This window comes from Ylistrum balloti, unplaced genomic scaffold (assembly GCF_031769215.1).
Source record: "Ylistrum balloti isolate Yb309-2 unplaced genomic scaffold, AGI_CSIRO_Ybal_v1 Utg369928, whole genome shotgun sequence".
Classification (NCBI taxonomy): Eukaryota; Metazoa; Mollusca; class Bivalvia; order Pectinida; family Pectinidae; genus Ylistrum; species Ylistrum balloti.
In genome coordinates this window covers 72,710-98,629 of record NW_026782042.1, presented here as the reverse complement: position 1 = coordinate 98,629, position 25,920 = coordinate 72,710, and the positions used below count along the sequence as shown (strand labels likewise).

General features: G+C 35.5%; 1 protein-coding gene across 1 annotated transcript; it reads right to left on the bottom strand.

Moving 5' to 3' along the window:
- Positions 1 to 7,401: 7,401 nt before the first annotated feature.
- Positions 7,402 to 24,316, bottom strand: LOC132547030 (phosphatidylserine synthase 2-like). Its single transcript, XM_060210778.1, has 11 exons — positions 24,189 to 24,316; positions 22,418 to 22,519; positions 20,830 to 20,912; positions 16,764 to 16,831; positions 15,715 to 15,846; positions 15,059 to 15,109; positions 13,033 to 13,146; positions 12,411 to 12,529; positions 9,293 to 9,407; positions 8,657 to 8,802; positions 7,402 to 7,922 (listed from the first exon to the last, which is right to left on the bottom strand). Exons 1-11 carry the CDS (start codon positions 24,314 to 24,316, stop codon positions 7,601 to 7,603), a joined length of 1,380 nt encoding a protein of 459 aa, XP_060066761.1. The 3' UTR covers positions 7,402 to 7,600.
- Between the last annotated feature and the right edge of the window lie 1,604 nt (positions 24,317 to 25,920).

Here is a 25,920-nt window from a genome sequence, read left to right as displayed (position 1 = left end):
TTATTTTATGTTGACATTCGCGGATTTTAATTTGAAACGATCCTATTTAAACAACAAATACCTACATACTCTTTCCAAATGTTCCCCCTCTCCACCCCTACCTTCGCTACCTCGCCCGAATGTTCCCCCTCTCCACACTTACCTTCGCTACTCGCCCGAATGTTCACCCTCTCCATCCCTACCTTCGCTACCTCGCCCGAATGTTCCCCCTCTCCACACTTACCTTCGCTACTCGCCCGAATGTTCACCCTCTCCATCCCTACCTTCGCTACCTCGCCCGAATGTTCCCCCTCTCCACCCCTACCTTCGCTACCTCGCCCGAATGTTCCCCCTCTCCACCCCTACCTTCGCTACCTTGCCCGAATGTTCCCCCCATATCCACCCCTACCTTCGCTACCTAGCCCGAATGTTCCCCCTCTCCACCCCTACCTTCGCTACCTCGTCCGAATGTTCCCCCTCTCCACACTTACCTTCGCTACTCGCCCGAATGTTCACCCTCTCCATCCCTACCTTCGCTACCTCGCCCGAATGTTCCCCCTCTCCACCCCTACCTTCGCTACCTCGCCCGAATGTTCCCCCTCTCCACCCCTACCTTCGCTACCTTGCCCGAATGTTCCCCCCATATCCACCCCTACCTTCGCTACCTAGCCCGAATGTTCCCCCTCTCCACCCCTACCTTCGCTACCTCGCCCGAATGTTCCCCCTCTCTACCCCTACCTTCGCTACCTCGCCCGAATGTTCCCCCTCTCCACCCCTACCTTCGCTACCTTGCTATCTCACCCGAATGTTCCCCCTCTCCACCCCTACCTTCGCTACCTCGCCCGAATGTTCCCCCTCTCTACCCCTACCTTCGCTACCTCGCCCGAATGTTCACCCTCTCCACCCCTACCTTTGCTATCTCAGCCGAATGTTCACCCTCTCCACCCCTACCTTTGCTATCTCAGCCGAATGTTCACCCTCTCCATCCCTACCTTTGCTATCTCAGCCGAATGTTCACCCTCTCCATCCCTACCTTCGCACCCTCGCCTGCCATCCTAACCCCCTTTCCCTAAATCAATAACATCTGTTATACTGCACTTTTCCTTGGTATAATGTTATCCTGGGTAACTAAAACTTTACCTTGTTACATTGTCACTTCAAGTGCCATATAGATTCAACACATTGTCAAAATTAAGTTCTTAAATGTTTTTGCATAAATAACATGCATACAATACACGACTATTGATATTAAGGCAATCTCTATAAGATTTGTTACATTAGTTGTATTTGTTGTGTAAAATCCTCAACGCAGAAAATATCTCTTTGGTTATTTATATAAATACTTGACATATATACAGTAGTGTTTTGCATAAACACAGACAACGAGCATACTTTAATATAAGTTCTGTACCATAAAAGATATCACACTTACATTACGGACATATCCTGCTACATATTGATATTATGGCATCCCCTATTACTACTATCAAATAGGATTTTATTGAATATTATCTCGTTGATAAATTAAAAACATTATAAGATATCATATTTTTGATATAAATGATTTTTTTGCCGAATAAAAAAATCTTTACCTCCAGTAGTCTAGTTTAAGGCACATTGTAACCATCAACATTAGGCTGTGGACACCATAGACGGCAATGTGACATCATTATGATACTCACCGCTTCCAGATTTTGAACGTTCCACGCATACAAATTATCGCAATCGTGTCTGAGTTTTCTTAATATATCTAATGGATAAATACACGTCATTAGGTTATTATGCTAAAAAGCTAATTCTTTTACAAATAAACTACGTAAAAGTGAGGTCTTGATTTTTACATGTTATCTTCGTAATTAATCCTATTATCATATTAAATTGAAAATTTGCTCGATTTTTGCCAATTTCTTGTTAATGGAAAATTTTGGCGATGGTGTGTATAATTGTACATCATTATTTTGCATTCCGTGGACATATGAATTCAAGAAGATGAACACCATCCACAAAACCAATGGAAACAAACCGTACACTAAAGTTATTATCCTACAGTATCAGTGTATGTTATATACTTCACCAAACAATATAATGCGTCTTCTCACTGTCATCACGTTAAGGAACCACTAATCGCCGTGGGATCCATTACTGTTATCGCATCACGAGACACTAACATTGTACAGGCGGAGATACCAATTTAAATTGAAATCGCACATTATTTGACTTTTAACCAATCAAATAGCACCATTACGTTTCCATGGTAACCTATCAAAAAAAAAGAAGAAAAAGCACTAGTCCTACCTTCTGGAATCATGCATGCTCTCGAATTGAGTAACGCCTACACCGACTGAAGAAACCAGAAGTAAAGAGAAAAGTCAAAGAAGAAAAAAATATGTTCCTTAACGACATATCCGATTTAAGTACCGTGAGCAAATCACAGGATGTCAAAATCAAATTAAACAACTATGACTTTGATTCAGAGTAATAAAATAAGTGTTGTCAGTGTATATTTATTGAACCCTACAGAAGATGCCGAGAAGACATCCTATTTACTAATTCATTCATATCAGCAAGGTATGTTGCGAACGGGTTATCTATTTTAGAATATATAAACATTTAAAAATAAATAAAAAAAAAAAAAAAAAAAACAAATAATCCCAAAACAAAAACAATTCTGCATTTTCTCTACACGTATAAACGACAGGACCTGTAATCTCACTGAAGATATGTGATGACAATTATATCTGATTTATCACCCAGGTTTATCTACTATTGTTCAAACGACACACCAGTGAATAGCAACTTTAGAAAGTAATTTAGATACAATAGAGCAAAACGAGTAATTAACCTGCATCATACAGCTGTTTCGTCATTTTAGGACTCGTCAGTGATGCTACATCATACAGCTGTATCGTCCTTCTAGGACTCGTCAGTGATGCTATATCATACAGCTGTTTCGTCCTTCTAGGACTCGTCAGTGATGCTACATCATACAGCTGTATCGTCCTTCTAGGACTCGTCAGTGATGCTACATCATACAGCTGTATCGTCCTTCTAGGACTCGTCATGATGCTATATCATACAGCTGTTTCGTCCTTCTAAGACTCGTCAGTGATTCTGAGGGCCTAGATTCTGAAGCCTTTGAGGTGACTGATGAAAACCCCAAGTGATTGAAAGAAAAGTCAAAATCTAGATGGGGAGGTGCACTTGTCCAATAACTCAGTAAATTTCGTGATTTTCAAATATCTGCTAATTTAGAATAACGTTAAGTGTATGTGTATTATCGTAGACATACAAATGTCTTATAGATGGCCAGTACGTACATATCTGGACGGTGTTGCCCAAGGTGAATACAGTACAACCCTGTGATATAAGGAGAAGCATTACAGATATCAACACATGTAATCTAATTCAAACAAAAAGTAAAAATTACAAAACCCTATAAGTATGTTTGTCATCGTCTCGGTGACATACAGACTAACTAGATAAGATAATTAAATGTACTTTGTTAACATTCTAATTTATTATATGTATACCACAGTTATCAATAACAATGGCGATGATTCAACCAACGAAGCATGAAACAAAATTGAGCGTCATTAATAATATCAACATATTCTTTTTAAACGTTTGTTTAGTCCAATACAAATACAAATATATAAACAGTTCAAATGTACTATAGAACATTTTGTTTGACGGTTTTATGTCAATTTCATAACCGATATTAAATTCCTGAAACAGATGATGAACTGGAGGAAAAGACATAGACGGATGTGATAGTAATGATTATATGGTACATAAATGTTTTAATGAGCGCATTTCTTAAACAGACGTGGAGCTGTCTTACATGTCATGCAAAATATAAAATGTGGTTTATAAGGGTATATAAATGTAAAAGTAGGTCATGGATGGTTTTAATCTTATCACATTTTTCATATACACTCCACAACGAATGGTTTATACAAAAATGGGTGTTATCTTTTGATATATTGATCTGAAATAAAATGGAACACTATCAGTTTCGTCATAAGTCGCGATTCAATGAAAGTAAACAAGAGGCCCCGGTCCTTAACGGTCATCAGACTACAAAAACTTTAAGCAGAAAAAAAGGTTATTTTTTCTACTTTTAATGAAATCTTACTAAGAAGCTGTTTTCCATGATGCAGGTGGTAGTTTTGGTGAGCAGTAGGTGATGACCAAGTGTTACCTATTTTTAACAGTAAAGTTAGAGCTCAATCCAACTGGTGAAACTTGAAACGAAGTTTGACTCTCTCCCTCCCTGGCTGCCATGTCAAAGTTTCAAAGTTGACAACACTTTGTGGTTACCTTTCCTTAACATTCCCACCAATTTTTAGGTCAATCGCACCAGTGAAACTGTAGAGAAAGTTTAAAATATGTTTTTCAAAATGGCGGCCATGGCAGCCATCTTCGATTTCAGACCGACCTTAAAAATAACAACACGTGGTCAGGACCATCTCAGGATCGTTTCAGACAAGTTGGATCTCACTACCACTGGTGAAACTTTAGATGAAGTTAAACTATTAAAAGTTTGCCCACGACGGATGGCGCACGGCGGACAGCGCACGGCGGACGACGACGCACAATGGCTGTAGATCATCATGTCCCTTCGGGTCAGATGAATTAAAAAGCTGCATTTTGTTTTCAAAATTACGAATGAAATTTCTTTAATAGCTACAAAAAATGAAAAATTTCACTCCTATACTTAAAATGATGTAGAAATAAATGAATGAAAATCATTGAGCTAATCCAGCAGTGATTACAGTATTTTTACAACGTTTTCACAATTAAAAAAGAAAGCATTGACAGATCTTACATCATTATGTCTTTCACCGGGAAAAGAAAAAAAGTGATGTAAAATGATACTGTAAAATTTCTTATTTTCGATGGTGCAAATTTTCGTGGTTTTGATAAAAGATAATAGAAAATAAAATGCATGTATACATCACGGAAGATATCAAACGGAAACTGGTTTTCACTACTTATTCTATTTAAAATTGTATATATTTGTCGTAAAAAAATCCATTTACTAAACTACCTTCAGTATATCAAGCGATTTATGCCTTAAAAATATCAACTTCTTTTATTGGAAGACAACAATACACCAACATATCAACTAACAATAGCGTTGATAAAAGTTTTGAATACAAATAGAAGGCTAATCTGAAATTCTCTGTGTATATTTCGTGAATTCTCTTCTTAAGCGACCGTTTTGTCACTTATTTGGCGATACAGGTTTGAAATAGCATCAGACCGGGAGGCTAGAACACAAAATCAAATCCAAACACTTTGTAGTAAAATCAGGATTTCAGGATACCGAAAAACACTGACAATAGGCAAATACATTCAACCAGTAACATTTCTCATGTTTTAAATAATAGTTAAGCGATCTTCTTTTTTTAAAATAATGTGTATTCCAATCATTTCGTATTTATTCAGCAATAAGGTCATGCCTGGAAATATGTATCAACATACACATGTGTTAAAGAATTACATAGAAATAGGATTTCGTTGTCATACTTTAACTAACGAGGAAAATAAATATGAAAAAATCTGTTTAATTTTACAACTAACAATTTATAAATTAATCATATACTTACTTAATGTTAATAAAAATATGATTGTATAAAAAGTCGACTTGTTTCATTTAAAATAAACCATCAGGTCTTTAAAATGTATTCTTAATAGCACCTGGAAAAGTGACGACAATTTAACATGTATCCATATTAGGCATCAGTATCATTGGACTCGGTAAAATAGATATATCAATCTTTTTTACAAGAGAAGTAAAATATAAAAGATATGTCGGACATAAATCTGTAAAACATGTTCATTATATTAGCACCAGCAGAAAATATGATAAGTGACTGTGGTATGTGTATATGAGTGTTGATGTATCGGTGTGAGAGAGAAGAAGAGGGTGTATATTTGTCTATGAGGGTGGGTGGATCGGTGTGAGAGAGAGATGGAGAGGTGTATATATGTCTATGTGGGTTTGTTGGATCGGTGTGTGAGACAGGTGAAGAGTGTATATATGTCTATGAGGGTGGGTGGATCGGTGTGTGAGACAGGTGAAGAGTGTATATATGTCTATGAGGGTGGGTGGATCGGTGTGTGAAACAGGTGAAGAGGGTATATATGTCTATGAGGGTGGGTGGATCGGTGTGTGAGACAGGTGAAGAGTGTATATATGTCTATGAGGGTGGGTGGATCGGTGTGTGAAACAGGTGAAGAGGGTATATATGTCTATGAGAGTGGGTGGATCGGTGTGAGAGAGAGATGGAGAAATGTATATATGTCTATGAGGGTGGGTGGATCGGTGTGAGAGAGAGATGGAGAGGTGTATATATGTCTATGTGGGTTTGTTGGATCGGTGTGTGAGACAGGTGAAGAGTGTATATATGTCTATGAGGGTGGGTGGATCGGTGTGTGAAACAGGTGAAGAGGGTATATATGTCTATGAGGGTGGGTGGATCGGTGTGTGAGACAGGTGAAGAGTGTATATATGTCTATGAGGGTGGGTGGATCGGTGTGTGAAACAGGTGAAGAGGGTATATATGTCTATGAGAGTGGGTGGATCGGTGTGAGAGAGAGATGGAGAAATGTATATATGTCTATGAGGGTGGGTGGATCGATGTGAGAGAGAGGGGAAGAGGGTGTATATTTGTCTATGAGGGTGGATGGATCGGTGTGAGAGAAGAGGTGAGGAGGTGTATGTATGTCTATGAGGGCGGGTTGATGGGTGTGAGAGAGAGGTGAGGAGGGTGTATATATGTCTATGAGAGTGGGTGGATCGGTGTGAGAGAGAGGTGAGGAGAGTGTATATATGTCTATGAGGGTGAGTGGATCGGTGTGTGAGAGAGATGAACGGGGTTTATATATGTGCAGATGTGGATGTGCGTGTGAAATATTAGTTACAATATTTGAGGCTGGCGAAGTTCACGACAAGACATTTAGATAGCATTTGACTCATACATAAAGTTATAAAATGGACTTATACATTGACTATTCTACCAGACCCATTTTGTGATAAGATGTTGGCCATTCTTCTCCTTAACTAACAACGGGAAAAATAAAATACAGGTACGAAGTGTGATAAAACGAAAGTTTAAATATGTTAATACTTTTCGTAGATATACACAGTTATCAAAATAAATTGAACAAGACACAATTCTAGACTTGCTTCATGCGGATACCAGGACAAACATCTCGCACAATGAACCATTCAAATACGTATTGAGCTTGTAAAAGTATAGCTTAAATATAGACATTGTCATTTTGGATATTGGTTATGTAAACAGCGTTCTCAGGATTGTCATATTGATATTTATTTTAAAATGTTAATAACATAATAAAAAACAAAATATAACTGAAAAGAAATATGATTATGATTGTAATTGGACTGAATAGGATTTATTTTAAGATTGGATGTTAACGAAATGAACTACAAAGTCAACTAAGTATATTGTACAATGAGTCAATGTTGAAAATGAAACTGTTGTAACCATATCTTATTGTCAAATATCCACTTGATGTGTCCTCCATAACAAACCAATGAGATGTCATGTCTCTGCAATCCCAATCAATGGCAATGTTAAACATTCAAATATCAGGAATATTGAAAACGCTGTCTCACTTTTGAGTGACCATTTTGTTCTTTTGACATCCTAGTATAGCCACCTTTATGACCGTTATTTAGTCCATCCAATGGGTGGTCTGATAACGGTACATCACTTTTAACATCACGGTAGATGTAAAACTTCCACACTGTCAGAAGGACCAGGCCTAGCAGACCAAGTATCCAGAAGAGAGTCACATGGGTAGGAAGGGGCTTACTGATCGTCTGCCAACCAAACTTGAGACTGATCAGTACTTCTGTGATAATAATGGCTGATATTAGCCAAGACTGGCGACCAAACGTTTTGCAGGTCCTAAACCAAACACAAAAAAGTTATCCACGATTCTCGGTCATCAGTCTATTTAAAAATGGATATGTATTCTATATAATGAAAAATATTTTTTTTATCTAATTTTCATCATTTTATAAGAATTAGTTAATTCTTCACTTTTAAAGTTTCTATTATTTTAGAAATATTTAGCAAAGCATGGTGACAATTCTATATTGTTTCCCTAATTATTTTTGCTCTTTTAAAAATTCTTTTATTAGTCAACTATCAAGCTATTTGTTACCGTGACTCAGCAAGGAGACAAATTTCTTATCTGGAGCATAGAACTAGTTTCATGCATCATATGTTACATTGAATTGTTTGAAATCTTGCAGAAATATAATTATAATGTAATTCCTGGGAAATACCGACTTGTCTTACATAGACTTTGTGGCCAAAGTGATTAAATGCTGGCTCGTCTTACGCAGACTTTGTTGCCAAAGTTATTAAATGCTGACTCCTCCTATATAGACTTTGCTGCCAATGTGAGGATACGAGTGTAGAAGATCTTGGTTTTAAATTCAGTGATGTAGTAGTCTTACAGAGGGCAAAACCTTTCCATTGAGTACGAGCGTGATGAAATTGCGAAAAACTAATTTCTTTCCTCTCTATTGATTGATGAAATAAAATATTACTTTTGTTAAAATCGTTTCTGTTTTTCTTTCATATATTTTCATTTTGGTTTGATTTCTATACTGTCATCGTTTTATCATACTTACGGGTCATCAAGATACTGGAAGGTTTCCCGCAGTGCAGCTGCACCCATGAACAAAAAGAGGACAAGGCGAGTAAGATTGAGGTAATGTTCTGGAGGAATCCATAATACAAACTTGAGGTAGAAAGTGTTTAGTTCTGCCAGTAGGAACTGTAAACAAACAAGCAAATATGTTTATAAGCATGAACACATTTGTTATCTTTATCTTTACAAATATAGAATTTAAAAAAAATCATGACACTTTAGTGTTAAATTGTTAACAAGAAGCGTCTGTTTAGACAACCTAAACATTACCACAGGCATGTAGTATCCGGTGATTAAAACGTCTGATCTAGATATTTCGTTCTTTAAAGACTCGCCAGTGATGCTACGGGAATATATATTGAAGACTAAGAGGCGACTGTGAAAAATCAATGGGAAGGTGCCCAAGCCTATCATCCAATACATTTAGTAATTGTCGTATCTCTGGTTATTCTAGAAAATTGTCCAATGCATGCATCCTTAAGCCCTATGCCAATTGACGAAACAGTTATATGATAGAGTTAATTATAGCTACATAGTATCTATGACCAAAATTGTATCAAAATGGGATTTTTTATTTGTTTGCTTTTTGTTCAAATGTACAATCCTTCATACTTACAAAAGCTATCACACCTAGCATGGCAAACCAGCGTTTGAGACTGGACAGTGGTTTCCAGTCGAAATCTGTCCAACTGTATGGTGTAAATTGGAGAGCAAATCGCTTGATCTTTCCACTAAACAGAACAAATGAGACCGTATATTACTCTTACAATCACATTAAATTTGATCTTCTTGGATCTGATTATATTGTTTTCGCACGTGTACATGTAGGGAAATTACTTCTATATGTATGCATTAAGATGTGCCTGCATATGAAGAGTATATACCACTGACAGAACGGTAATTAATCTGTGTCTATGAACAAGAGACCGATAGAGATTGTATCGCTCACCTGCCTTTTTGTTGTCCGAAATTGCTTCAAACTAAAGGAAAAGGAATTTGAAATTTCAAAGCACGCAACTATTTATCTATTGGGTCCACCAGTTAGTCCTAAAGGGCAGCCAAAAATGTAATCTTTTATACAAAGTTTGGACAGATTTAAAACTTTTGCTCCTCAAATGGGTCCTGCCTCACCCATCCCCACGGGCCTTAGAGTCGATATTTATACAAAACTGATTTCAATTTTCTCATGGATGCGTTAGACCAAATTGGGCACAATTAAATCATTTCTACAGAACGAATAGGATTTTAAAGAATTGGAACTCACCATTCCTAGTGGGTTGTAACTCAAAGTTTATACAAAACTGATTTCCCTTCACTAACGAATGCTTCAGCAGAATTTGGGCAAACCTCAACCATTCCTACAGAAAAAATACTTCAAACCAAATTTGAGGAAATTCCGCTCAGTTCCTGACTAGTAGCGATCTGCAGAAACTTTTGATTGGTGGACGACGGACGCCGTGGTACCCCCATAGCTGACATAGGCAGTCTAACTAATTGTCAGTGTACGGGTACTTAATTTACCTACAATACTTGAATAGTCTCAGGTACATAGTATTCACCTGTATTATACAATAGAAATAAATAACCACGAGGGCTGATTGATAAGTTGTGAGCCTTGTATTGAAGAAGGTAAGCAGGGGAGTTCTTTTTTAGCTCTACCATTCATTGACTATTTAAGGCTGTGTACCCGCAGACTGGTGTCATTTGGACAATTCATGTCGAAGAGGTAGGACTCTAAACGAGGCAATTACTTTTCTAAAATAGGCAAAATCGCTGAAAGAGCATGATTCATTATTTGCATAAGAAAGATCTAGCACCTAAGAATATCCATAGTCATATGGTAGCAACACAAGGGAATGAAATCCCTTCATAATCTTCACTTTGGGTGGTGGAATTTAACCGTTGCAGGCAGAGCCTGTGGTATGACGCCCGTCGTGGAAGGCCTGTCACCGTTACAACCTCAGAAATGTTCAATACAGCCTATCATACTGTTATGGCTTACAGGCGAGTTACAGTTACAATTTCGATCTCACGGAAGATCTTGCACAGAAAAAAGATCAGAAGCACACCAGGCGGACTTTTGCGTGTGGTAATCGTAACCCTACATAGGCCAATCATACAAACGTGGGTCCATCATTTCAAATTAGAGGCTAAAGAACAGTCTACAGAGTGGCAACACCCTGGTTTAACCTTGTCAAAAACGGCAAAGACTGTTCCATCAGCTGGAAAGTTTACATCCTCGGTTTTCTTAGATGCTGATGGTATTCTGATGGTAGAATATGGACAAACAATCAATGGCACATATCATGCGTCACTTATTAGGCAATTAAGAGAAAATGTAAATCTCAAGCACCGCGGAAAACACAATAAAATGTGTTGTTCCACCAGGACAATGTCCCTGTTCACAAGTCTGTAATTGCCATGGCATTGAATTGTTTGAGCATTCGTCTTATTCTCCTAATCTTTCTCCATCAGACTTTCATCTATTTCCAAAATTGAAAAAGGCCATTTCCTGTACCCACGTTTGGTAATATGATGACGTCATACCTGCAGTGGAGGACTTTCTGAACGGTCAAGAAAGGGACTTTTTTAAAAGTGACATTGAAACCCGTAAACATCGCTGGCAAATGTGTGTATATACTGAAGGGATGTAAAATGATGTAATATTTCTGCCAAATCCTTAAATATGAAGTTCACAACTTATCAATCAGCCCCAACGCAACACAATTTTTATATGTGAGAAGAAATAAGCCGTATGTGAATTTTAATTACAAGTAGGTATATATGTTAAAACTCTACCATATACATCATAATGTACCATGATAACGTATATGTAATTACAAGCATGTACAGGTACTTTGTGTCATAACTAGAGCACTGACAGCAAGGACCCCGTTGTGTGGCTGAAAATCCCTCTCTCCTACCGACAAACCCAACACCCCATCCTTAGACACACACTGACAGATTACTAGCAAGACCTTTACTACACTGCCACAAAAGTCAAGAAAGGTTGTTACGAAAAGAAACCGTGCTGACAAATACATTCAACAATCTAGTTTCTTATTTATAATTGTGACCTTGACCTTAGAACTTTGGATATATAACTAAAGTTATCACACAGAAACTTACTTTAACTTACAGTTACACGTTCGGTTAAGAAGCATTGCATCAAGGTTGAATTAGATTGGCGACAGCAAACGAATTATTCCACAAAATCAATTTTCCATTATAAGTAAAAATAACCTCAATCTTTGACTTCTGGGTATAAAAAGTAATCTACAGAAAACACTTTCAGTACGAAATAAGGTATGAAGTTTCAGTTTTGTGGGTTCAAGGGAATTCAAGTTATATCACGAAAACAATTTTTCTACGTAGAGTGACATATTCTGGACTAATGACTCTCGGACCTGAAAAGCAGTCCAAAGCAAGTCATTTTGTAAGAAAGCATTGTATGAGGTTTGACTTTGATTGGCCAAAGCAGGGAAACTGATTTTTCTATTCATAGTAATAGTAAACTTAACCTTTGATCCTTGAAGATAAAAAACGATTCCATGCAAGCACTTTCGAAAAGGAAGCACTGTAGGATGTTTAAGATTGATCGTCCCAAGGAAACTCAATTCATTCACGGAAACAAGAGTGTTGAAGGACGGAAGGACGGACAAATGGACAGACACCGTGATTAATATAGGGCACTCGTACTCCGTGCGGGGCCCTAATTACTGTTTGTTAATTACCTGTATGTAGGTATATTCCACATGCCTCTCCAATGATATGGTTTCATAGATAGGTAGTTGAGTGTTTTCATACCAAGATAGATCCCTAGACCATTACATACTAAAGCATCCATGATCCACTACAAGAGAAAAGTATAATAGTAATTTTGGTATATAATAACATACTTGTAACATACAAACTCTTACCATATTACATTTGATATAAGTGGTCAATGGTGAGTACATTGAAAGCGGGCAAATGGGTGAGAATTGATTAACCCGAACTCTACAACAAACCATCAACGATATATCTTTCGTTATATAAAACCAAACTAGATTTTGAATCGAAAATACAGTATATATATTTCAGTTTTTTGACAACATCAGCAATTATCTCTGAATTCTAACATCATAATAGCTCTTACTAAGCAAGTATACAAAGCCCTAAATATCTAGACTTATTCTTGCTTCCTGCAATAAGCCAAAAAGGCACTATATTTGACTTAAAAATAGACCAGTCTTATTACAGGTAATGCATTTTTTGTTTCTATTTGAATGTCAATCATCATAAATGTGCTTACTACAGGTCATTGATTCATTGTATGATGCACATCCACATTACAAAATAGATGCTTTGACTTACGTGATCCCACCAGCACTCACTAAAGTTTGGCAGCTGGTGTTCCAGGGTATACTCGAGTATCTCAAACATGATACTCAATACAGTACAAAGCCACCAATCCCTCAGTATCAGAGTCTATGGAAAAAAAATCAAGTGTTGTCTGTTTGACGATGTTGAAACTTATCAAACCGACTAAAATAATTATGCTTATGCATGCTTACCTAATCAGTCCCATTCTAATTGTTTAAAATAATTGAATCGGGGCAGGTTCAACGAGTCATTTCCGTAACAGTGATATAACAAATAAGTATTACATAATTTCCCTAAACATCACAAGGCCGATTAAGTATTCAACCTTGATTTTACAATTTGTGTATTAATAGATAAGATTAAATGCCCGTGGATAGCATATCAGCTGAAGTGAAGGAAAACATAATCACGTCTGTTTGTTCTTTACATAATTCGTTTTAAACTTCGCTGGTTTTATAGACATACAATTACATTAGAGGGCATTTAAGAACTCGGAAGACACACCCCAGAACTAAAGCAGGTAACTTAATGAGAGGTAAATTCAATGCATTACCTATTCATTCTTTTGAATGGTTGAAAAAATGAATACTTCTATATTACGTTACAGATATTAAAAATATAATCGACAAAAGCATTAAAAGGAAAAAAAGAAGTTTGATGTGCAGATCAAAGCGTTTTCATTTCTGTTCAGACTTGGCATTCAAGTAAATATTGACAGCGTAGTAAACATTTGGAAGATTCAATATTCGACCTTCATATAAAAGGAACTACTGCAAACTGCTGTAAATACTTATTAACGTTTTGTGAGTCGCATTTTCCATAAGGCGCTAATGTTCATTGTATGACGTTACTATGATTATGACGTCATCGATTTATTCGTTTCAGATAGATAAACGGATTAATGGAACAAAATGTGTTTTTTGTTTCGGTCATGTGTTGCAAGTAGATGAAACTTTGTAGAGATTCGAAAGGAAATTAGGCAATGACTTGCCTCTAACATGTACGCACAGTAATGATATGTTCTGTTAATAGACACACCAAATTCAGCTTTATCCCTTGGGAGTTTACGTTCTTTTAGAATCAGTTTTAATAATGTTTTATCTACATCATATTGATAACTCGCGGCATTGAGAAATCCCCAGTGAAATGTCATAAACGTTTGACGCTTCATTAACAGTGAATCTCTGTTTAAACACCGCAACACATAAATCCGTCCAATTATCTTCCAAATTAAACCGTGTTTTTATTTTGATAGCAATGTGGAGGTCGGTCACTTTTAAAAACTTATTTGTAGATGACCAAATCAATATATACATCAAACACTTTAGTGACCTCCAACTGAATCTAAACACTTAAACTAATAATTGCCCTGTACTCAACAATGAAATTACAGATTATTTGTGAAACACACCATAGCAGAAATTAACGACAGGTTTATGAAACGCACTAAAGCTGAAATTAATATATACATCAAACACTTTAGTGACCTCCAACTGAATCTAAACACTTAAACTAATAATTGCCCTGTACTCAACAATGAAATTACAGATTATTTGTGAAACACACCATAGCAGAAATTAACGACAGGTTTATGAAACGCACTAAAGCTGAAATTAATAAAATTCACAAAACACGCTATGACTATAGATTTATTGTACACAATGTGGATTCAGAATTAACTGTATGTAAGGTATAATACATATATCACTGATCGAAAAAATTCAACTATGAAAAAAAATGCCTTTTACTGTCCATGTTTAAAATTTGCAGCAATTATTTTTCAGGTTTTTTCTTCACTCGCGAAATTCGTGAAAGTAATTCGCTCGTAAAAGTATATTTGCTTACAGTTTATTGACAGACAAAATATATTTCAGTGTTTGATACAAATTCTATCTAGTCTGAGTGTCCTGATTTCTATTGAACATGAATCTACAGAAAATTACCAAAATTAAAGTCATCTATTATAAAGCGAAGTTGTGAAAACCAACTTAATTCGAGAAGACAGTAGAAACCTTACCTTTGCCCACCAACCAAAGAAGTGAGTAGGAACAAATCCATCTAATTTGTCCTGAAAATGTACGATAAAAACATGTTTTATGATAGTAATCAACAGTGTCATATAATTAATGACAACCATTAATATCATTTGTGAGAAATACTTACTTTCACCCGCTGATGATTACATAAAAGGGTTATATAAGTGAAACAACTTTTCACCTTCATCATAGATTCGTCACCCTTCACCTCTGTTCATGGATGGAAAGGGCGATAGTTAAACAAGGCGAAAATTTCTAGCGAATCCAAACTTTCCTAGTCCGTATCTGTTGTTATTTGTATAAGTCTCATTAGTCTTTGTGATTTTTTTTCTCGTTCATTGAAGAACGTAAAGAACATTACACATCCAGCAGTCATATAAGACATCTGGTTATATATATATTATATATAAATCAGTAAGCAGTGTGTTGCAGAGCTAAAACAACAGGAGTGTTTAATCTACTCAAATGTGACCACAATTTCAGGATTGTACATAGGAAGGATTAATTTCTCAGAGTAATGAATATTAAATATATTATAATTTTTTGGGGGTCAAAGATCCGACTCAGTTTTAGATCCAAAATAATGTTAAGGTTACAACGTATTGTCTTTTATTATGATAGGTCCATACTTAATTACCCATAAATTATGAAAGGGATCAGAATGATCCGGATCATAAATGTAACAATTTCCTCCATAAGCTTTTTCAGGCATCTGTCTTCCGAGTCTGTCATCAAAGTGAGTAAGCAATTGCCGAGCTTCATAAGTTGACTAAAACAAACAAAAATTGAGGCTTCAAAATCATCTTGACATGAATTTCATTAACAAAGATGTATTGGTCTATATCCCCATGCACACCATGTAATACAAATATTATAAATTAAAAAAAAAACATTTCCAAGCATTATAGTTATTTAGGTTCCGCTTCATCACAATATAATTATATTCTAATCAACAGTATGAAACCATTAACATACTCCATTAGTGACTGAACAGGAACACTGTTGTATGTGAACCGCAATGCCAAATTCATGACCTTGCAATATCTCCAGAGGTAGAAAAAAAATAAAGTTTAACCGTCCCGATGACTACATTACCCTAGGGGCATATGATCCCAAAGACTGGGACACACTGACAGTTGACAATATGTTCTCTATTTCGCTGCGCATTTATGTAATCGCAAAAATTTTACATGTTTAAATATTAGAGGCGTGTAACTTTAATCTGCAAAGAGAATGATACCGAACTAGCCGACGCAGTCGACTCTAATTATTCACGGATATTTCAACAGTTTAAATTGTTTTTAAACGCATAATTATTTACACTTGGCATGAAATGCGTTTAGAATCACAAGTAGTTGAATGAGAAGCTGGCTTCAAATAAAGGAAAATGAAAGATATTACAACTGGCGTTTTGAATATCTAGGTAAATATTCATGGTAATTAATCCGTCCGATAATACATTCCATAGCCTTAAAGCAATCTGTAGAAAATTAATTGTGTATGAAGCAGATATCACCATACAACCGTATAACTGCCACCAAGAGTAATTCAACAGCAAATAAACTTAAGCACAAATGATAACTTTAAAAATAAGTGAACCAAGACCTCACAAACAATATAAAGCCACCCTGAAAACTGACCTACCGTATGGATGACCTTATGATCGTCTAAGAGTTGATAACTTACCTGAAATAGAAGGTAGACTAGAAATAGTTCGTAAACAATGCTGACACAGAGCACCAATCTCCAAAACGCTGTCAAAGCGAACACATAAATCATTACTCATCAATAAAACCATCAATACACTGGACAGGTTGTTTTGTTTTACTTTGTTCATCGATGGAATCAAACAACAACAAAAAATACTATGTAAATTAATAAATAAATATCTGAACATCTGAAAATAGAATTAACATGGAAAATTAGAAATTGCGTGATTTTCTCAAAGTAATATACCTATTTTGCATCAAACTTTCGTTAAAAATGCGAAAATTAATACCACTCAGAAAAAGCTACAGATATTTCTACGAATTAAACATATATTGTTTTAAACCAGCTCTACCTATTCTTTTCTTGTACATACAAACTACTGCACACGTAATATAATCTTTGTAGGCACCCTTGTTAAATGCTAAAAATATTTCATTTATCTTTGTTTTTCTTACACAAGAGTTCCACTCACAATTCTTAAATAAACATCGCGAGTTTTGATATAAGATATCTTTACCAATACAACAATATTTACATGACATAAAATACATGCTTGAGTGTCAACGTAAACAAATAACACTGTGTTAACAACACTATTTAAATATATTCATTTATTTATTATCACATATGTTCATTGTCGAAGTTTAACAGACAGAAACTAATTGATCACCTTTCCTCCTTGTCAAAACCAACACCAGAGTCCATTTGTTAAAAGAATGGTTAGCATACAAATGCAATACCGCCACTTTAAAAGTGCTATACAGAAAACACTAGCAATCAGATTTCTTTCCATTTTAAACGATAATTTTGAATCCCTGTATATATAAACATATCCTTTTCACTTCTTTTTAGATATAGTAATTAAACTCAGAAGATGAAATATTCAAGTTACCAATCTGGATAATCCATTAAGATTTTGAAAAAATGGACCCATAGAATATTTATTCTACAGAAACTAGTAACCATCATCAGCCACAAAAGGGTAACCTTGAGTGTCAGTGATTTATTTTAACGTGTACACATTACAAATTGGTCGACAGATATTGTGCAATCAATTAGCTCAAACATACATGCATGATTGCTATTCTGCAACAAAGTGGTAATATTTTCACATATCACTATAACACAATTCTAAATTCTAAATCACTTTTAAAAAAGATGCAAAATTACTCGCCGTTTTTTGTACAATTGAGGTATTTCAGTTGATCTAGTATGAATTTATGACCTCACGTCAAAGAGTAATAAAACAGAGGTTTGATTAAATGAAGTCCCACAAAGTAAAATTCGTGTTTTATATTAGTCGGAAAAAGGATGTGCTGAAATATGGTGATGTTATGACAGGGGTTTTTGTAGGTGGTATAAAATAATTGACAGAACTAAAAATAACCCACGGAGCACTACCTCATGAGGCTAGTAGGAAGTATCGTACAGTTTCAATCATTAATTTTCTAGAGACTGTATTTTTATCAGCAGTGTTCTCCTTCCTGTTGACCCTCTTCTACAAGACAGCAGAATCTCCATTAAGCTGCTACTTTGAAAAGGTTTCCATGGACTAATTCCATTTTTGAGAACAACGATAGCCCTAGAAAACGTGTAATGTAAATGATGGCGTTGAATATATCGCGATTGTGAATAATTTACATTTAACTAGTACTGATCTTGACATCTCCGATATAAGAGAAAAATAGCCAAAATTCCAAAAATACCAGGAAATGTCGTAACTGGATTTTATTTATAGTTTTAAAGCCCATATGTTGCTTTTTGACTAATAATAGGGAAAACGACACACTCAATATTGTTTTAAGTGTTGACGGCAATTCCTCTTTCAGGGTTCCTCTCCTTTGTTTGAATTAATACACATAAAGTAGCGTACCATATGTCGATTTCATAGCCTAACTAAAGTAGCTTTTGTTAAAGTAATTAAAATAGGTGGCAGCTAAAAAATGTAAATATTTGTTGGTAAAATAAGACATCTATGTTTAAGTTTCGGAATTTGGTGACCTGCTGAAGTACTGTACGTTTACAGAGTTTAAGGTTTAGTTTTGATTCGTGTTTTACTCTTCCCTTGCACTCCTATCCTTTGGTCCTTCGTCAGGTCTTTCAGTAGTACAAGTTAAAAAAGGATCTAGTATTTTGAAGTTCTTCCTTTTGAATTTTACAACCAAGTTTGACTAGCCGTGGTGGATGTTTCCTCATTTAAGTTCGTTGTTCCTCTTTTGATGCTTTCTCGATCGATTACAAGCTTCCAATCTCCATATATTGCTAAATCCTGTTTCCCCTCATTTTCCTTTCTGGTATTCATCCTCTGCAGTGTGTACGGCGTAGCACTACCATTGACAGTACTTTGATAAACGCTCACATACATGTACGTAACCTTTCAATCGCCGACCACATTTGACAGAATGACAGTTTCCCTTGCACATTAAAGCCCTTCCTCGGTAGTTGTTGCATATTTCATATGTAGGCATTTTATATAGGAGTATATCGTAGTAGTGAAACAAATGCAAATATGAATTTTAGTAAATTGTGAATATTTTTTATATCTTCACAGCTGCAAATTTGTTGAGACAAATGAGATTATTTATTTTTAAAGTTATTGTTTTTTCAGTGGCAACGATTAAGTTTTTCACTAGCCATTGGCTAAACCTAACCAAGCTTCGAGCAATTGGGGTCAGGTGTATATTTTATTAAAAAAGTTGCAGCTGTTATTCAATACGTTCTAGATATATCTGTGTCTGTATGGTTTACTAGCACGTAATAATAGCATGAGAAAAAATTTGTTTCTTGTATGTCAGAACGATAAATTTCAGTTAATTTTCCACATCGACACAAAATTAGATGTCACACTGCTTTACAATATGAAGGTATCTGATGAGGTATAAAGATTGAGATTATCTTCCGACTTGAAAGGACAATGACAATGAGTAGTGTTATCACGCCATCAACATACAAAGGCGCAAAAATTTCGTTCTACTTGATAGGGCGGAAATAAACATCCGACACGGAACCCGGATGAAACAAGTGATACGAAAACAAATATACAAATCCATGTTTCCACGAAATGATAAACAGATTAACATTTATATGAATGTTTAGTACTGGTGGATTTTCTAACTATTGACTGGCTTTCAAATCAAGTCATCGGAAAAATATATTTGAAATTTCAGCGCCGCGAAAAGGTATTATTTTGCAGTTCCAACTTTGTGAGAGGATATTAAATTAGACCTGCACATTATAAGAATTGATGGAACAGAAATGTTGAGGTTTTTCGAAGAACTGTAAATAAACACACCAAACCTGACCATTAAGAATGACAAACCAAATTTTGTTATAAAATGTTGAATTGCAAACAAATACAAACACCTTCAAAATTTAAACATCAAATGGATGCATTTACCAAACAGGAAGTGAGTTAGGGACATACAAGCAATGAAGTAGGATGTGTTTTATAAAACTTACACGAAAACCTTTAAAAGTTTTGCAGATGAGACGCCGACACTGGAGAAATAAACCTAACTCATGGTTATCTATTACCAGTGAGCTAGAAAGAATTTTCAATTAAAAATTCATACTTATATATGTTTAAAGGGATTTATTATGTTGGTTACAACAACAGCTGTTGTAAAAATGACAACTCATATCACATATCTTGACAAAATTAAAGCCACATTTCTAGAACAATACAGATTTAAAAAATATCAAAGGCGTGTATGAAATATTTCATATTCCTTTGCTTGGATTATGAAAGATATTTTCGTGACAAAACAGACGGAATTTTACAATTTACTGACGGCTATTTGTACTTTTGTATGAAAATCGTCCTTAATTTAAAAAAGAAACAGTTTCATATTTCTACACGAAAACACGCTTCAAGCGTATTACTTTACTCAACAGTGAATATCTGTTTCAGATTAATCGTATTTCATATTAACTATTAAATGCAGACAAAAAAATATTAAAATTGTACAATATATTCTTTGAAGTGAAAAACTTTCATTTGATGATCATATAAGGCTTTGTATGTGTGTAAATAAAAGCATACCTGGATGTGGCCTCCTGAATGGTCCGTCTGGTGTCTGTGTTACCCCAAAAAGGAGGAATGCCAACACCATAGCAACCACTCCTCTGTAGCAACAAACCAATAAAATACTGGATCAACCTAAATTATAATCTAATATAAGTATGATAATATAATTTTTTTTTTATATTTTTGCAGTGATTATTAAAATATATGTTTTGGAATTATTGTGTATGTACACATTCATCATTGCGCTTATTTGCAAAATGATGATGAGTATAGTATTTTTACATAATCCGGTTTATACATAGGTAGGCCTATATCACCCATTTCAGTTTTACTATTATTACAACAAATACTTTATTAATAATATTATTTTATTCAATGAGACCACTGACCCATTTTGGGTTAGGGATTATACTTTGTTTCCCTGGTTCTATCTAAGAAAAGCTTTCTTCTCCTATATCTTTAAAGTACCTGATCCAAAGAAGAAGATCCAGAAGCAGAAATTCTTAAAATATCCAGGAAATACATGTCAAGATTTGCGTATCCAGTAAACGAAAGCAAAGTGCCAACTTTAGAAGAATATCAGAGCAGCGTATGAGGATGAGGTTCCCAGTCAGGATATACAGTACTAGGAATGTCTCGGCTGTTCTGCCATCGCAATGAGACAAAGCAAGACAGACTAGGAGAGGGACCTACAGCAAAATGAAGGAGGAAAGTAAACGTTGCCAAAACAGAGACAACAAACGCATGGTGACTATCGTACCAGAGAACAGTTTAACAGTGAGGTGATCTCAAGGAGCACCTAAGGCGCCTTTGAAAGCAAGAAGGAAAAACGAGAAACTACAAGACCACGGGCGACATTCAAGGACAAAGACGGCTGTAATAGACAACTCTTGTTCGTCATCACATCTTCCTGGAGTAGAAAAATAAGAAAACATGGAGGCAACGAAAACACCTATATTGAACTACCGGAAGGGGACGCATTTTGCTGTAGCAAGAAACACACCACATGGAAAGTGCACTAGGATACTATCAGTATCAGGACCTATCCATCAGATACAGAGGAAAAGATATGGAGATTACAGACGTGACGAAAATGCAAGGGAAAGATACTCAGCTCCAGAACCCAGCAACATCTCATGAAAGGTCTACAGGACGTGTCTAAATATCCTTAGATAACTGGAGACGAAGACATTACTGGAGACAAACTCATTTTGTCCTCCATTCATATGGCACTACGTACAAGTCTACACCTACATCAAAAGTACCAGCTGCGTGGTGCTTTGCTTTCTTTATTTAGAGGATGCCCAAAATACCAGAAATCTTGCAGAAAGCAGAGCGAATATTTGTTCCAAAAGAAAATTTCGTCAAACACTAACCACTTTTAGAACAATGTCCTTTCTTAGTGTTGAGGGGAAGATCTTCCCATGAATGTGTCACTGTATGTAACTGAAAATGACTACATGCATCCCTCATTCAGAAAGAAGGGATACCATAATCCTCAGTGTATTTCTTCTAAAGTTCTGTTTTTACTTAATAAAGAAATATTCCTAACTTAATGTTGAAGTATTTCGAGTTTCTAAAGACAAAGGTTATAAACACTTACCTTTTACTATTGTAATCCGAGTCGTTCACTTGTTCCTCAAACAGTGCAATGTATAGAAGACAGCAAGCAAACAACACCAGCACCGTCACAGTATGGGCACGCCTGAAGAAGAAAGGGAAGATAATATAGTCAGCAGTTATCCCAGAGTTCATCAGCGTATTACATACCGCCATTATCAGTTAGAGAATATATGATACTATGATAGCATATATCACTTGCACAATTTTCCTAAAGGAATGTTTGGTATTGGCGGTAAATGCCAAAGTCTTTTGGTGCATATATATGTAAAATGCATAAAATGATCAAACACATTAAAATGGTTGTGATATCAAGCGTAAACATGCATTTCTACAATCCAGGTCAAGGTCAAATGTCCAATATAGGTCGATGTATTTGTAATGAATATTGTAATAGTATGCTCAACACATACAGATACACATACCTGTATTTTCAATTAAGTACATGAACTTTATTTCATGTACATACCAACTCTTCGTAATACATATTGCATGATTACTAATATACAGGCGGTCTGAAACGTGCATTTGGTCATACTAATATAATATCAAAAGGTCAAATAGAGGTCACAATAGAGCAGTCCAATTCTGGTGTTATTTGGCACAATAATATCTTCATATCCAATAGTGTAAATTTGACATGTTCTGAAAATTTGTACTTCAGTTTTTAATTGATGTCGTCCTTATAAAAAAAACAAGCATTAATTTCATTCACTGAGTTAAAGGTCATGATATGTCAATTTTTATTAATTCGGTACATAGTATTTATATAAGTGTCGTACAGATGACATATTGGCAACACCAATTTAAGTTGGGTCCAATATTCTCAGAAAATCTGTATTTCACTAAAGTTCAATAATGCGGTGAAAGTCAAAGTTCAAACAGTGATCACTGTTTCATAACTCTAATACTTTTATTAGTGACCAATATGTACCTGTATACTCAACCTTTAAATAAGGTCGATAAGCTATGGGATATTTTCTCAAACTATGCTTCAATATGCCTTTTTCACTGACGCCTAGCTGTTTTGTCGCATTAGAAATAACTTTAGTTTATCTATAAAAACAATTTTGGCGTTTGCTGGTGCATGCTACGGTCTAAATATCTTAAAGTATCGCTGCATAAAGAAAATTACAGACAACGCAAAGGACGGTTTACGAGACACAAGGTTAACACTCTACCCGCTCTCAAAATTTCAAGGTTAGTGTTTTTCATCATACACAGTGCAAATCGAGAACGTCTTGTTATTATGATACCAGTTAGAGGTGTATAGTTTCATTGAAATACACCCAGGGTAAATAAATTATACGTCAAGTTTAGTAAACATTGGAATATTTACTTTGAAAACATAGGCCTGTTTCCCCATTTTTTATTTGTTATTTGGATAATATATCATGAAATTTACGTGGCGTATAGTCTGTGTAATCATTACGTGTACACACATATCTTTTCCAATACACTTAGAAAATCGGGTTGAGTTTATACATAAGGAGAATTCTACACTTGTGGCACAGGTGTGTTGCAGGTGCAGTAGCCATACGCATGTTGACACGTTACTACACGAGGCATAATAATCATATTTCATTATACTTAGAATTTGGAAAATAAATGTCTGACAACAATAACAGCAAATCACCTAGAATTAGTAAGGTAATAAACATCTGAAACCTAAGATTTCGGAAAGAATGTAGGATTTTGAACTTTCTGCTTCATGGTAATTGTAACCTTATTCTCGTTTGCAGCGTAAATCATACCAGAAAAAGGACATTGTTCCATCATCAAAGATATCCTTCTTTCTGTTTTTGTCAGTTTCCCAGTCATGTGCGGTGGCCATGTGTAACTTCAACACATCAGTCTTGGCCTCATTCTGGGCCGATGCCATAGCTATGACCTTTAGGAACACGCGCGACTTTGGGTGACTTTTCAACTTTCAACCGACCTGTAATAACAGGTTTCATTCAAGGTCGTCTGATGTGCCTAGAAAGAAAAAACAAATCGTTGCAACAAGAATGATTGGTTTATATATAATTTAATTGCAATGTATCTGTGTTTACCTGACAATAAACCGATATCTGATTATAAGCCTACCCACAGATACTACATATTACGCTAGTCAAACGATGATTGTCCTGTAATAAGCCCACCCACAGATACGACATATTATGTTAGCCAAACGTTAAGTGTCCTGTAATAAGCCCATCTCTCCTTAGGCTTTATATCGGAGTTCATGTTTATTCCGAGAGTTTTTCATGTAAATATTTTATCAACTTCTGATCATACAGGTACCTTAGATATATTCACTGCAGCCAGTGTACAATGTACGTTAGGCCACATGCTTTTTGTTACATCAAGCACAAGTATACTGTGTCGTTCTTCTTTTATCTTACACGTGCAGTTTTAAGGAAATCATCTGACTTTATGTTTGAACGAATCTTTGCATAAAAACCCGCAATCTTCAGCTATTTTTTCTTTCATAAAACAAACAAAATATCTGAGTCTTGAAATGTATCAATATTTTTTCATGATCAACATTGGGAATCCATTAGCAAGTATGTAACATTCTGCATGTTGCTTTTCCAAGCAACATTGAGTTTACCGTATATGCATTGTTTAGTTAAGAAATTGTGGATTCGGTAGAAATTTCTGTCCATTCTCCAATAAATCCATTCATTCACCTCCATTATGAGTTACACAATGTCCATTAAAACGATTTAACGTTTAAAATTCACTATGGTCACATACACATCCATAAATATTGAGTATAAAACTTTTAATGTGGAAACCTTATTTATATTTTTAAAATACTTATAAAAACCATTTATGAATGAATTACACAGAACAATCAAGTTGACATGGTGCAGTTTTTAATGATTGATCCAAACGTATAAAGTTTTTTTTGTGCCTTGATAATTTCATGAATCACCTTCATACTTCATGTTGATGCTGTTACTATTTTTGGATACTCTATAGGTTGATGTCGATGTAACAGCATTACTGTGTCTATATACAGTACCAGCATGGTTGTAGTACATTATGATAAATAATTATTACCTACCACTATAACTAGTAAAACATTAATATCTACATCTAAGTTATACTTTATGTGTACCTTCTACAATTTTTTAAGATTGAATAACAGTATTGTCATCAATACAAAACATTTAATTACTTCAAGTATTGTCGGATATCAAACAAGACATAGCAAACGATACAACCCCGTTTGTGATTCAACCTAAACTGGTGCACAATGAAATATCACCTAGCGCACGATTATTGATACAGATTCTTCAAGTAATGAAGCCATTAAACAGGTGACAAAGATTGTCTTAAAATAGTAGAGTGACCTTGACCTGACCCTATAATCCTATAATTAAACAAGTAGTTATGGGTAGTTCTTGTGGCGCAGTGGTAACGCACTCTCCTTCACTCCGGTTTCCTCCCAAGTAAGACCCCACGCGCCCTTACAACATTGCCAGTAAAATCGAT